We start from the raw sequence: 15,042 nt of genomic DNA, 5'->3' as shown, positions 1-15,042 counted from the left end.
TTCTTCAGATAGGATTTCAAAAGATTCACTTAAGAGGGGTTTAGCACAGCTTTTCTTTCCAAACTATAGTAGACATAGTGGAATTAAAGTTTGGAGCATTACAAAAAGAACACTTAATATTTACAGAACTATTATTTATTTCTAGTAATACAGTAAAACGTTATGGTTATTCAGGAGAGAATGGTATTGCTACTTTCCCTTTTGCCATATTAACTTCCTCCCACAAAGTACAGCATAAGCTCTTCCTGTCCATAATATCTGTGTACAGCTTGCCATCTAGATGGTCCATCTCGTGTTGAGCTATTCGAGCTGCCCAGCCCTTGTATAGTTGGCATATTGACTCTCCTTCTGGATTGTATCCTACAAAGTAAACATATATAATTGTTAGTGATGGCATCTGTCAGATTACAGTATACATGGTTGAAACACTCCCTATTGTAGTGGCATACTTTGTAGCCTTTGTGGATCCTGGGCATAGTTTTCTCATCTCACAACTTAAGTTTAAGTTGACAGATGAAATTATCAAAATCACCTGCTATAATATGTATGAAGAGTATTTTGTGACTATGAAAGGCTCTTTTTGACATTGACTCTTACAAGTTGTCAATGTATTCTGTCTTTTGAATGGAATAGGGAAAGTTTACCTGTAATCTGGACTGCATTGTATCTAGCTACCTCTGCTTTGAAGAACTTGATACTTTCACATCCCTCTGGATGTACAACTTTCTGATAATCCACAACTTTTAATTGAGGATTTACATAAACCTAGAAACAGTTTTAATTTATTTGACCTAGTTGCAATTCTTGTTATTACATCAAAAACCAGAAACTGCTATATCAGTCTTGGAAGTTGTTCTTAATCAAGAAAATTTTAGCACTCAGTAGAGAGTTAAATTGAATCATTTTATTACAAACAAACAATATGAGAGAACAAAGTCAGTACATAGTATTAGGGTACAAAGACCGCCTTATCACTGAGTGAACTCTTAAATGCAACCTAATTGGAAAAAGCAAGCAGTTTAACACACTGGTTAATTTATACTTTTTATCTCTGAGTAGGATTTCGAGAACAGAAGAGGAAATATTAGAATGAGGTATAGTTAACCAGAAACCGGTGATAGCCCAGTGAGAAGGAGCTTGCCTTTACTTTCGCGGGTCAAGTTCAAGTTATGTGCTTTTAAAGTAATTAAAATATCACTTCCTTCAACAGTGAAGGAGAAGATCGTGAGGAAACCTGTATGCCTCTACATAATGTTCTCAAAGGTGTGTGGAGTCCGCCAATCCGCTAGGCCAGCGTGATGGACGACGGCCTTAACACCTTCTGATTGTGGGAGGCGACCCGTGCCTCATAGTGGGCCGATAATGGGTTGATATGATCTTAATGATAGATACAGCCGTTCCACGATACAATTAGTGTGATATACGGTACAAAAACATTTTACTCACTCACAGTATACGGTACGGCAGTTATATCCCTATCTTTAATAACTTCTGCCGATATGTCTGATATTTGCTTGTCTGTAAGCCTCATCACAAATATTCTTAAATTAACGCCAACCTGCGGCGCCGCCATGCCTACACTACCATATCTGTACATCACTTGTTTGAGCTTTTCAATTACACCTTGAATTTCTTTTGTTCTTATCTTTTCTAAAGATACCGACTCAGAAACTCTACGTAATGTTGGGTCCCCAATTTGAACTACATGTTTGTAAGGTGGTGGCGAAATTCCGTGGCTTGGCGAAAGTCTAGCGTACCAATTTAATGTTTTTCTAATGACACCCATATTTCAGTCAACATCAATTACCAAATTTAAATTTCATTCCAAAAGCTCTTTTGAAGTTTAAACAATAAACATAACCTAAAATCGCTTTTTCCTAATCAGTGCCAATGGTTTTTTTTTCTTTTTTCTTTAGGTACCTATACACTTAGGTATTCTCTAAGAACAATGAAAGTATTATTTCCCATTGATTTTAATTAAAAAATAGGTTACTATCGTAACCTCACTGTTCTTCCCAGATTGCCGTAGAGAAAAGGCAAAGGTTGGTAGGTATATGACTGTACAGATACATATTTGTGTACATGTTGAGTTCGTGTCAATCTTTATCTTTACTTTTCTTTACATATTATAAACAATGTCCCCCCTTCGCGTCTGTCTATCAGTGGGCGCGAAAAACTGACAAAACTGCCGAACGGATTTTCAAACGTTTATGAACACCAATTGAGAACAGAGTGAGACACATGCGAAAGGTTCTAATGAAAAATTATTATGGTTTTCTGTAAATGAGCTGAAATATAACGATGTTTATTTGTTTGTTAGCCGTCATACCGACTTGGAGTTTTACAGGCGTACGCCCAAAAATGATCGATGTACATAATAATAATCGTACTACATGTTAAAGTAATCATTATTATCTACAAAAAAGTTCGCGAGGCTATAATCTGTTTAGTAAGGTTAAGTCACAATAACCGCTTTTTATAATAATTTGTCATTCAAAACACGGGTGCACTCGAAAGATAGTGATATTCCTATCGTGATAATATTATCCAGATAAATAGTTACGTTCTAAGTTTTTTTCAGATATTAAAACTTAATAACCTATTTAGTACAGAGGAAGTTGCGCGGATCAGCTAGTATTATACGTACACTGTGATGAAAATGTTTTCTCTAAACCTTAACATGGGTCATGGTCTTGGTCTGTGTACGGTCGGTTACTGATCATAAAACTTAACTTTACGCGTAAGTAATAGTTAGCAATGTTCTTTCATCTTTCTGGACATCTTTTTTGTTTGTAACTACTTCTTTTGTTTTTACAACAAAAAAAGCTACAAAAAAAAAGTAGAGCATAAATTAAACTGAGTGTTAAATTGCAGACAGTGTCAGAAGAGATTAAAAGATAAACTTTTCGTCAAGTTTACGTTTACGGAAAACAAGCTTATTTTATATAGTTACAAATTGGTTTTTAACTTCTGTCGTAACCAGGTAATGAGTGATACGTTTAAAATATTTGGGTTACCATTTTCTGTGAAAATGTAGCGTAGGAAAAAAAGATACACAAAAATATGATGGGTCCTTAAATATACGTAACAATTAGTCCGTATTTTATAACACAATTCATGAAAAGTGCAAAACCGAATGTTTCAACTTTGCCAATCAGTTCACGCGTCAAGTAATGATAAATGGATAATAGTGTTATGCAGCAATAGTGGATAGTTAAGAAAAATAGTTTCGTTTCATTATCGATAGTCTATCGTGTATAATATAACGTAATACTACTCAATACTATTTATTATTGGTATTGATAGCCTTGAGCAATATTAGATAATTGTGATGGCAACGCTATCGGTAGTTCTTCGTTCAATAAGATCGATGCTTTAGATAGTATTGCAGAAATTGACGACAGTTTTTGTCCAAACTTTGATTGTAGTATCATAATAAGCTAAGATCATGGATAATCTTAGCCAAATGACTGGTCTCGGATGATTGTTTTTTTCTGTAAACTATGGCCGCCACAGACGTATAACCCCATTTGGTTCCTAGTTCATATTTATTGTAAATAAATAATTCTACAAAAAAAATATTGAGATAGGCGAAATAAGTTATAAGAGTCTGTTAGATAAGAAAAAAATTACTACTTGCTTGCGCTGCCGCAGGCTGAATGTGTGCTAAAGTTTAATGTTCATTTTAATTTTCGAAATCGAGTTGGTTCTTAAAGTATTTAATTTTTAAGAACTTGAGAAATTGTTTCTAAAGTTATAACTTTAATGAATAAATTAAATTTAATTTAATTAACCATTAACAAACTATAGTATTGTTCAAGTTCAAAGTAAGTAATGAATTATTACATGAATTTACACGTTTTCAATTAAAATTAAGATTAATTTATATGTCTAATAAAATTAAGATTTTCAAGCCATGTGGAGTTTGGTAATATTATCAGTAACAAAGTATCGTATTCTATTACGTAAAAAAAATTATCAATTAAAGTAAACAAATGACGATGTATTTTACTATGTTGACGGTTGCCCGCAGATTCGTCTTGTTCTACACAATGGTTGTTTAAATTGGTTTCTCTGCATAATAATCTACCTGCCTGTAAGAGTTCTGTCAAAATTAGTTTAAACGTTTCGAAGATTATCTGGAATAAAACATATTCAAAAATGTACATAAAGTATAATTATTCTGCTATATTATGAAACTTCCGTAACTGTTAATTAAACCTTACCTTTAATTTTATGTATATATGTATATAACTATTAATAATATGTTTTTCAGATGCTCAAACTAAGGATACTTCCTCAAGTAACCGCTGTACTAAAACGCACAATGTCTACCCAAGAACCAGATGTTCTTTTTGAGACAGTCAACAATGCGGGTATCATAACACTTAACAGGCCTAAAGCCTTGAACTCTCTGAATACTTCTATGGTAACAAAATTGCTACCGCAACTACAAGAAATGGAGACTAGTAAAACATTAGTAATTATCAAAGGGGCAGGGGATAAAGCATTCTGTGCAGGAGGGGATGTCAAAGCTGCTATCGACAAAGTCGAGGGGCCTATATTCTTCCACACAGAATATAATGTTAATTATCTTATTGGGAAGTACAAAATTCCTTACATAGCTTTTCTAAATGGTATTACCATGGGAGGCGGTTTGGGTTTATCGGTTCACGGTAGGTACAGGGTGGCAACGGAAAAGACAATGATAGCTATGCCTGAGACAAAGATAGGTTTGTTCCCAGATGTTGGTGGATCTTACTTCTTGCCAAGACTGCAAGTGAACTTGGGGCTATATTTGGGTTTGACAGGTAAATCTAATCTGAAATAAATACAATATTAATTCAAATTTTCTTTATTCATGTAGGCCTATCACAGGCACTTATGAAACATGCATACATATATGTAAGAGGATGGCGATAACTTTGTTTGTCAACTTAACCTTAAAGCTAAAAGGGTTCCAAACTTGCCCTGGTCTAAGAAGATCCCACAACAAACTAAGCTGGGTAATTTTTTTTTTGTTATTGCCATCTCACAGTAAATTTATATTAAGCTATGAAGCTAGAGCAATTCACACCCAAGCTTTTTTATTGTTTAAGTAATCCTTAGTATGATAATAGGATTTTTCTGTAAGCTTACATTTTATAAAACTTTATAAAATTAAACTAGGAGAGCTGTAACATACCACAGCTAACTAAATTTAAGTAATTTTGAAATAGCTACTTTATATATTCAAAGTACACATGAATGAATTGTATTCTGATTATTGTTCAATTTATAATGGCTATTTTTATTTCCTATTTGTCGAACATATTGTTTAAATAGAAGCACCTTCTAATCACATACAATATTAAGTCTATGTGAGTTCAGTGTGGTCCCATTGTGACAATACAAATGCATTCAAAATCAATTATGCTGACCAAAGTTAGTAACAGGGCCAAAATCCAAATTCTTTCCTCAAGTACCTCAATCATCTGGAGAACATCTCCAGATGATTGATGTAGGTAGAGGCTGAGATTACCAACAAAAACTTAAACTTAAGAGCAGCTAAGTTATTAAGACAGTGCTTAAAGAAGCAGAAGTTACGCTCAATTATCATATTCATTAGCATCATCCCATTACCAGCCCACTACAGGGGACGGGTCAACTCTCAGAATGAGAAGGGTCTAAGCAGTAGTCTACCACGTTGGCCAAGTGCAGATTGGTACACTACACAAGCCGTTGAGAATATTATGGAGAACTCTCAGGCATGCAGGTTTCCACACGATAATTTCCTTCTCCGTTTAAAGCAAGTGAGATTTAATTTGCCAAAATTAAAACACACATTTCGCTTCACAAAGGAAAGCCGAAGCCTTACCCATTAGGCTCACCGCTTTCTGCCAAATTATAATATTAGTATGTTTTATATTTCAGGTGATCGATTAAAAGGAAAGGATGTGGTTAAGGCTGGCATTGCCACTCATTTTGTATCAAGCAAAAGGTTGTACGAGTTAGAGAAACTGCTATTGAGATGCACAAGTGATATAGAGGTTGACAATTTACTTAATAAATTCAATGAACCACCGGAGGAATTCTCTTTGGCTCCAAACATTAAACACATTAATTACTGCTTTGCTGCTTCAACGGTTGAAGAAATTATTGAGAGGTTGGAGAAAGTGCAAAATGATTGGTCCGTCAAAACAATAGAGGTTATTACTTGTTCTTATTATCAACATATCTTAAAGAAATCAATAAAATAATATTTTTAATGGCACCACCTCTTAAAAAAATGGCGTAAGATTCAGTAAAATCATAAATATTTAATCTTACAGACACTACATCAAATGTGCCCTGGATCACTAAAAATCACAATGCGTGCTTTACAACGTGGGGCTCAGCTGGATCTGCCGCAGTGCCTCAAGATGGAGTACCGTCTTGCCTGCAGAGCCACCGAGAACCATGACTTCCCTGAAGGTGAGTTCACAAACTACTCCTCATCAGCTTTCATCACCTCTGTACAGTTACAGTACCAACTCATACATGAATTAACAGCAGCCCTGTTGCATGTACCAATAATAGGACCTTACCGTAGGCGTGCACTAGGTTTCTTACCAGGGTATGCATACAGCGGGGAAATTGCATAAAAAGGCAAAAATCCTCTTCCTATACAAGTTATACAACAATTTTAGGTTAGGCAGTGCTTTTGTGCATACATAAAGTGCACGCCAATATGTAGGCTCTGCAAAGAGGTAACACCAATTTATCATTGCCTGCAGTATAATCAATATAATACTTACGACTAAGTTGTCACTTGGCACAGCACTGTGTGTGTGTGTTTCAATTATTTTACTATGTCTGTAGGTGCATTGTAAAATATTTTGTTTGGAATTTGTGTTAGTTTGTAGTGATCTTACCACCGGAAGGCAGACTGGAGTCTTTTTCCAATACATTAAATATTTGTAGGAGTCCGGGCTCTGCTTATCGACAAAGACAACAACCCGCAATGGAAACACAAGACCCTAGCTGAGGTGGATGACGACTATGTGGAGGACTACTTCAAGAAACTCCCACAAGATAGGGAACTCCAATTCTTTGATGCTAAGCTTTAAAGGAAACTAGTCTAAAGGCTGTTAGTACAATACAATGTACGTATTGGATAGAAGCAGGCGTTACTTTGCGGAAATCCATAATATATTATGAAAATTAAGCTTAACTTGCTATACTCCGCGAAGTAATTATAAATTACACCATACAGATTCTCCTGTTGTTCGCGGAGTATAGCAAGTTAAGCTTAATCAGGTTTAGCTTAATTTTCATAATATAATACAATGTACGTTATAAAGCCAGGAGCCAGGAGTGGAGTGTTGTATTCTTAAAATATGATACTAATTGTGAAAATGTGTCATAAGCTTGTTACTTTCTCAAACAAGTCATTTTTGGCCGTAGCTAGTAACTAACCAACCAATGAAGACGTTCCGCTAAACAAAATTTCAAATTCAAAATTTCTTTACTCATGTAGGCCTATCACAGGCACTTATGAAGCGTTCATACATATATGTTTATATAATTGTAAGGGAATGGTGATAACTTCGTTGGCTAACTTAAACCTACAGCTACGAGGGTTCCAAACGCGCCCTAGTCTAAGAAGAGCCCACAACAAACTTAGCCGGGTAATTTTTTTTTGTTATCACCATCTCACCGTAAATATATATTAAGCTATGCAGTAAAAACAATTCACGCGCAAGCTTTTTTATCGTTTAAGTAATCCTTAACATTATAATAGGAGTTTTCTGTAGGCTTACGTTTTATACCCGGCTAAGTTTGTTGTGGGCTCTTCTTAGACCAGGGCGCGTTTGGAACCCTCGTAGCTTTAGATTTAAGTTGGCGAACGAAGTTATCACCATCCCATTACAATTATGTAAACAATTATGTATGAACGCTTCATAAGTGCCTGTGATAGGCCTACATGAATAAAGAAATTTTGAATTTGAAAATTTGAATATATAAACTTTAAACTTATTGAGAGACATCTCAAAGATTTCATTCGGTACAGTTAACGGTTTCGCGTAGTAACCGATTAGGAGAATGGGTTTAAATAACTAGCATACTCCCTAATGGGCTAGCCCGCTACCATCTTAGACTGCATCATCACTTACCATCAGCTGAGATTGCAGTCAAGGGCTAACTAGTAGTGGAATGAAAATAAAAAAACGCAGTTTTTACTAGATAAAGGCACATGCTGAATGCCTGAAGATGCAGTTATGAAATAAATTTAGGTACACACTTTACAAGGCTGTTTTCTCAAGTTTACCTCACCATGTACAGCTTTGTACCTGTAGACTATTTTTTTACCTGTCCTGAAACGTATTTTTTTTATAATTGTATTCTATAATTAGGTTTTATAAACTACAAAAACAAAATAGCTTTTTAGTGTAAAATTTTTACTTGTACTTACAATGAAATTAAATTATAACAAAGAACAAAGATTCTATGGGTACAGAAACACATAAAAGAGATGTATGACAATAACAAAATTTCCTTTATTATATATGCATCTATCATTTATTGATTTTCATTTTTTTTTAAATTCTTAACAATGCTTAAAAAAATAAAAAACACTTAAAAAATTATAAGAAAAAACATCCACCCTCCAGTTAATCCAAGGCTTCTCGCCACCAAAGTCAGAACAATGTTGCAAATATCCAGATTCGTATTTAAACCAATATTGACACCGTCTTTTTACTTTCAAATCTCTGTAATAAGCTGCGGTTTGAATATCACAGCAAATACCAGACTGATAAACGTTAGCCTAAAAAACAACTCTAAGTATAGACTTATTATACCTAACCCAAAATAGTTTGTTAATATTTCGTCATATAGGCAATGTATTTCGTATTGTACTTACAGTTATAAAAATGAATTACATGTACAGAAAGTTGCGGTTATAATTATATATGTTAAACATTCAAGACTTCTAGCATTTATAATGTGAAACATTAGAACACATTGCTTACATATATTATGTATTAATGTATATTTTAACTAATGCCCATAAATATATATATAATTATATAGTAACATATAGAGTTAATTTTATCTTTTGATACTGGGATTATTATATAACAGGGTGAGCGAAGCATTTACTTAAAAATAAATATGTATATCAATTCTACTCGAAATGTAATACGGCCATTGGCATTATTGCAAGCCATAATTTAAATATATAAGTCTATCTCTTATAAGCAGCTATTTAAGTTTAGCTTATATTGTGCGCCACGGAAGTTGAACATGTAGTTGTAGTTGGTAGAGATAGGCGATAAAAATCGTGTATAGTTACGAGAGTTTGAATTTTAAGACAATGTAATAAGATCCATTTTACTCTGACCGTACAGTTCTTTTCATGAAGCGACTATGGTTGCGGGGTTACAGTTTGTTCCTAAAAGAACTGATATAGTTTAGTGGGTTATCTTTGTATTTTAATGGGTTAGTCAGAGTTTCTCCCTGGAACGGGCGTTCACAGATATGTCTGCTCTAGGACATGACACAATATTAGATACTTATTGGCAATACAAGTATAATACACTAATTTAAGACATAAACGAAGACAGACAATAAAAACATTATATATTCGGAACATTTATTATAACTATATTGTTGAGAATAAATATTATTACTTATATACATATATATATATATAATATATTATTTACTGTCCCTGTAAAACCATTGCTATGGTTTTTACTGAAAGAAATCAGATACAGCCCTAACATCACATGCAAAAGTAAAACAAAGTGACTCTTGTAACTTTATTAGGTACGCGTCGCGCATCGTAGGTACTATGCACGTGTCGGTCTTATATCTTAAATAGGGTTTTCATAAGTAAACACTTATGTTTTGAATTAGTTTGTATGGAAAAATAAACATGCTTCTTTTAATTTTATATTTTTACAGTGATTATAAAATATATTTTTGCACCCTTCAACAGCATTTCGTTATTCCGTTACACGTTGTATATAACTATTGTTAGCAAAGTGAAAACTGAATTATTGACTTCAGATATGTAACTTACGGTTTATGTAACGAAAATGCAGTGTTATGTCACACTGAGAGCGCCTATCAAAAGTGTAAAAACCCTGCTTAGCTATACCGACGATGTGCCACGTTTTATAAGGCCTAATTAAATACTAGTAAACGTAGCGTAACGTCGGCATAGTTGAGCAGTATTTTGTCATACTTCAACTGACAGCACCTTTTAAATGTCAGAACGTGACATAGAGTATCTACCCCTTTCGTTACACCAAGGAAGTGGGTCTTGTATACGACTAAAGTAAAGCCTGCCTTGGAAAATAGAAAAGCTGTGCTGGGGACGCCACATTTGTATGAAAAAAATAGTTCCATTTTATCCGCAATATGGCGTGGTTTTTTATTTTCCTGGTGAGGCTAATATGAATATTATTTTGATGTTTTTATTGCATGCGTGCTAGAAGGTACTATAGCTATACAATATTTTTTATAGTTGATATTAATAATTTTATAATTAATTGAGTTCAAACTGACTATAAACTCTTGCGTCTCTTTTTTCCGATATATCGCGGCTACCATGCACGCTACGATGTAATTATGTCTAACAATTTTCTCGTCTTATCTGATAGAAATAGGACGAGAAAATGCCAAAATGGTAAATATAAGTATCTAAATGAGCAAGCTAGCGCTATAAAAGGTAAATACTGAGATACAAGAACTGGTGGCGGAATCCAATATAATTGGACACACTGGATCGGCATAACTTCGATGACTTGGACACCTAGGGAAAATGTAGTAGGATTGTTCTATGAGATCTGGGGCGTCCGACCGGAAACCAGTTCCATTTTCCAGTTTCCATCCAGTTGAATGCAGTAGGTACAGATGCAAGGAGGGACTTTTAAGTCCGTCAAGGTCAGGCAAGATATAATTAGAAAATTCTGGTGTAGGCTTTTTTGGGACGTGCCACGTTCGCACAAAATGTCTTCTAAAGAACTTTAAATTTTTTAATTGTTGTAATATTAGGTTTGTGAATAATAAAATCAAAGTGTTGAAAAAGTGTTGTTGTTATACAATTGGAAGTCACGGCCCGTATAATTTCTTGGTGTACAAGTTAGTTATTTGCTTAATAGCCACTTTTTCAATGTATTTTTAAATTTTTGATATGGTAATATTTTAAATTTTTGGTATGGCACATAGCTCCTCCTTAAATTTGGTCCTTCGAGCCGAATTTATGGAGGGGCGCGTAAATAGCTCCTCCAGGGGGGTTTGTGTGCGTAAGACAAGTTTGAATACTGCTATAGATTTTGGAACTGCATTAAATATTTTTTCACACATGGCACTACAAATACATGGCTGTCCTAGGCCACTTATTGAATATTAATCTGTCTTTGTTTCGAGTGCGCCTTGGAATTAAATCAGTAACCTTCCTAAAGAGATCTGGGTTAGATTAAACCAAAGTTGCTAATTCTAAAATATATATGCTAGGAAGTGTAAGGAATCCTAAACTTTTAAATATTGGTTTACACGAATCAAATGGGGCCTTTCCCACCATTGCGCGTATGCACTTTTTTGAGCAATAAATACTCTATTTTTATCCGTATTTTTTTTTAGGAATTTCCCCATATTAGTATCCAATATATCCATAGTATGTAGAACAGTGTTTAGTGTTGAAAAAGTGTTGTTCTTGTTATACAATTGGAAGTCACGGCCTGTATAACTTCTTGGTGTCCAAGTCAGTGAATAAGCGAATAAGGTAATAAAGTAAGTAAAAATAAACATTTTTTAAATTTTGTACTGCTTTTGTACCGTTATGTAATCATAGTCTAAAGACTGTTAACTGTTAAACGCAATAAAGTTACATTTGAAATTACTTGTTTTTATTTGACTACAAACTTAGTTTTAATTGACATTGTAAGATGGTAATAACAAAACCCTCCCATTAGGAGAGTCCTTTAGTCCAGCAGCGTATTTATGAATAACATAAAGAATTCCCGGATATCGTTTCGGTTGTCCGATGTTCTACCTATCTATAGTTATAAAAGGTGAAGAGTTTGTTTATTTGTCTGTTTGTTTAAACGCGCTACGTCTCTGGAACTACCGTTATTAGTAATTTGTTTTTTTCTTACGCCTTTTTTATCGTGGGGAAATCCTCGTAGATACCTCGCCACGCACAGGCGGGTCGGGGTTATGTTGGACTTCTACCGACTAAATCCCCACGGTGTTCCAACTCGCCATTACGGGAGTAATTTAAGCCGTAAGAAGGGCAAGGCTTCATCATTATCATACGCAGCCCAATAACATTCCAACTTGCTTGGCACTGGTCCAATGCGGGTTGGTGGGCTTACACGACTATTGTCACAAGAAACAGGGGCTGGCACCGCCTATTTCCAAACTCCGGGCAGGTACTGAAAATTCTTTAATAGAAAAAAACAATACCTCAATTTTTGGCCCGACCCGGGATTCGAACCTAGGACTTTGTACCCCTAATAAAACATCTAAAGAGACTAACGAGGCAGTCGCAAGAGCAAGGCATAACAAGGTGATAATGTTGTAGGTCGGGGTAAATTTTCGTATATCGTGTAGAATAGTGAATGAAAGTTCCCACATACACGTCCATCTTATAACACTCAAGATGCCAATTTGCAGAAAAGTAGCTTAGAGTACTAACCGGTTTTTTAAGCAGCCAAAAAAAGACGGGTTAAGTAAACATTGTAAACTTAAGTCATACAAATAACTCGACGATAATAATTGTCTAAGTATTGCTGGAAATTACATGTAGTTAATACATTCAATTACAGATCCCAGTTATTAGCATATATGAATATCAGTTATCATTTATCAGTGAGTTATACTAGGTAGGGACATAATCGTCCCCGAGCGCCAATTACCGTATTTAATATTCAGATTTCTAATACGTGATGCACTGCTATTATTCTATTAAAAGGTACACTGCTATTATTCTATTAATATATGAATATTTAATTTAAATAAGTTAGGAAATATGAAATACTAAGGTAAGTTACAATAAATTCATACGTAACTCGTGGTAATAAAAACCAGATTTCAATGTTGAGAGATATCAAAGGCATCAAAAGGGATTACAGCCGGCCTACTTTCAAACTTGTGTTTTATTGTTACATTGTTTCATCTCTCTTTAGTGCATGGTAAATTTTAAAGATGGAATTAAAAGCAATTATTTTGTTTTGTTTGAATCAATAATTGTGGTTTAGGAAAAAAGAAAATCAGGAAATACCCAAAGAATTAGCCGCAAATCGAATATGGTATTTGCCACTTCCGATTGATTTTGTTCTTTGGATTGATAATAATCGCAGAATGGTAACTATCAAATCAATGTTAGGTGTTACGAAGTTCACCGGCTTATTTTATCTCTGTATTAAACCTATCACCCGCGCTCTTCGCTGTGTCTCAGTTCAATATTATTTCCAATTGCCTTGGGATCTCAGGGATTAAAAGTATAGGTATTACCGAGGTATAGCGACACTTAATTGTGATGAATTAAAAAAGAGCGACACTTAATTGTGATGTATTTAAGTACTTAGGTAATTTGCATTTAGTTACTCTACTCTAGCTATACTCCAAATAATAACATAATAGCAAAATGAAGTCGACATTTTTGTTATTAATATTTCATAGGTAGGTGCCTGAATTATTTTGCAAAATTTCCATCAAGGTACATTGTTTACGATTTTAATGGAAGATTTAAACTTACCTGCGTGAAAGCTGAAACAACAACTTTGTATTATTGACCTAGTTAATAACGCCTAATAATTATTTTGTTTTGTTTAAGAAATTTTCATAACCTGTATGCCTGTGATATATCGATAGATAATCAAGAAACTAAAGTGGTTTATATATAACACTAGCTGTTGCCCGCGACTTCGTCTGCGTTTGATTTTGTTTTTTAAGTATTCAGTATCGCTAAGCCTTAAATGAGTATAGTAGTATATATATAAATATAACATGTGAGTTGTGACTGTCAATTAATCATAGACAAATAATTTACAATAAAATAAAATTGCGACTATAATTAAAGACCTAAGCTATCCTATCTCTTAAGTTGGACCAGACTGCTCACGGTGTGCCAATTTAATTTAAAATCGGTTAAGTAGTTTAGGAGTCCATCGCGGACAAACATCGTGACAGGAGATTTATATATATTAAGATAATGTTCCGGGCCAAAAAAACAAAAGAAAGTCAAATTTTCTACATCAGTTGGGGCGAGGAAACCACATATTTTCCTGCAATGCTTTTTAAGTCAACTTGGGGACTGGACTCGGTTTGCTTGAGATACATTCTCGAAGACTCGTAAATTCACATTGGTTCTAGGGAGTTTGCACTCTGCTCTAGGTCATCAATTGATCTGCATAGTTTTCGCAACAGCGTGACCAAGCCACGCGAAACATTCACGATGCGGAGATTAGAACAGCACTCCGCTACGCTGATATACTCTGTAGAAACGGACTCTGGATGCTCCATTGATGCGACTGTATATATACCGCGGATTCTTGAAAACTTCGCTAGCGCGAGTTAGGGTTTTTGAGAATAACTTCTTATTTATTAGACTTATTTGAATTCTGTTTTTATAATAATGAAGTTTAGCCATATACTGATCATGTCTTGCCACAAAAAGTTGTATATATTAAATAGTTATTTTTATATAATATTTTTTAAATTTCAGTCTTATAATTTGTGTACAAATTCACCATTTAATAACTTTTCCTTACATCCAAAATATTGTTGTAATCATTTTTAATGGTTTTTTATTAATATTTTATTTAATAACCTGACTTATTATCCATTTTTTCCATATGCAGTCACTTGGTGGTTTTTCTTACAATTTCTACAAGTCCCATTTATTATAACTAACTAGCAAGTTCCCGTGACTTTATCCGCGTCCCACTCCTGATATTTTCGTGTACATAATTTCTTTTACTTTTCAACACAATGGACCCCGACCCACCGCGTTGCGTTGACGGCTGCGGGCATACTTAAAGTGGTATAAAATACCTACGTGTTGTG

At 34.4% G+C, this 15,042-nt stretch overlaps 2 protein-coding genes across 4 annotated transcripts; one reads left to right on the top strand and one right to left on the bottom strand.

Moving 5' to 3' along the window:
* Window positions 1–113: 113 nt before the first annotated feature.
* LOC120626279 (peptide deformylase, mitochondrial-like) lies at window positions 114–2,013 on the bottom strand. The gene is made up of 3 exons (XM_039893725.1): window positions 1,451–2,013; window positions 645–765; window positions 114–360 (listed from the first exon to the last, which is right to left on the bottom strand). The coding sequence occupies exons 1-3, from the start codon at window positions 1,784–1,786 to the stop codon at window positions 167–169; spliced, it is 651 nt and encodes a 216-aa protein (XP_039749659.1). The 5' UTR covers window positions 1,787–2,013; the 3' UTR covers window positions 114–166.
* Window positions 2,014–2,715: 702 nt separating this feature from the next.
* Window positions 2,716–7,524, top strand: LOC120626597 (3-hydroxyisobutyryl-CoA hydrolase, mitochondrial). Of its 3 annotated transcripts, none has more exons than XM_039894156.1 (5): window positions 2,716–2,740; window positions 4,277–4,811; window positions 5,914–6,188; window positions 6,312–6,453; window positions 6,943–7,524. In XM_039894156.1, exons 2-5 carry the CDS (start codon window positions 4,277–4,279, stop codon window positions 7,086–7,088), a joined length of 1,098 nt encoding a protein of 365 aa, XP_039750090.1. In that variant the 5' UTR covers window positions 2,716–2,740; the 3' UTR covers window positions 7,089–7,524. The 3 variants fall into 3 exon arrangements, with proteins under 3 accessions (XP_039750090.1, XP_039750088.1, XP_039750089.1); XM_039894154.1 differs by lacking the exon at window positions 2,716–2,740 and adding an exon at window positions 3,542–3,827; XM_039894155.1 differs by lacking the exon at window positions 2,716–2,740 and adding an exon at window positions 4,089–4,163.
* Window positions 7,525–15,042: the final 7,518 nt, after the last annotated feature.

The sequence above is a fragment of the Pararge aegeria genome, chromosome 9, assembly GCF_905163445.1.
Source record: "Pararge aegeria chromosome 9, ilParAegt1.1, whole genome shotgun sequence".
Classification (NCBI taxonomy): Eukaryota; Metazoa; Arthropoda; class Insecta; order Lepidoptera; family Nymphalidae; genus Pararge; species Pararge aegeria.
This window is presented reverse-complemented; position numbering and strand designations above follow the sequence as displayed.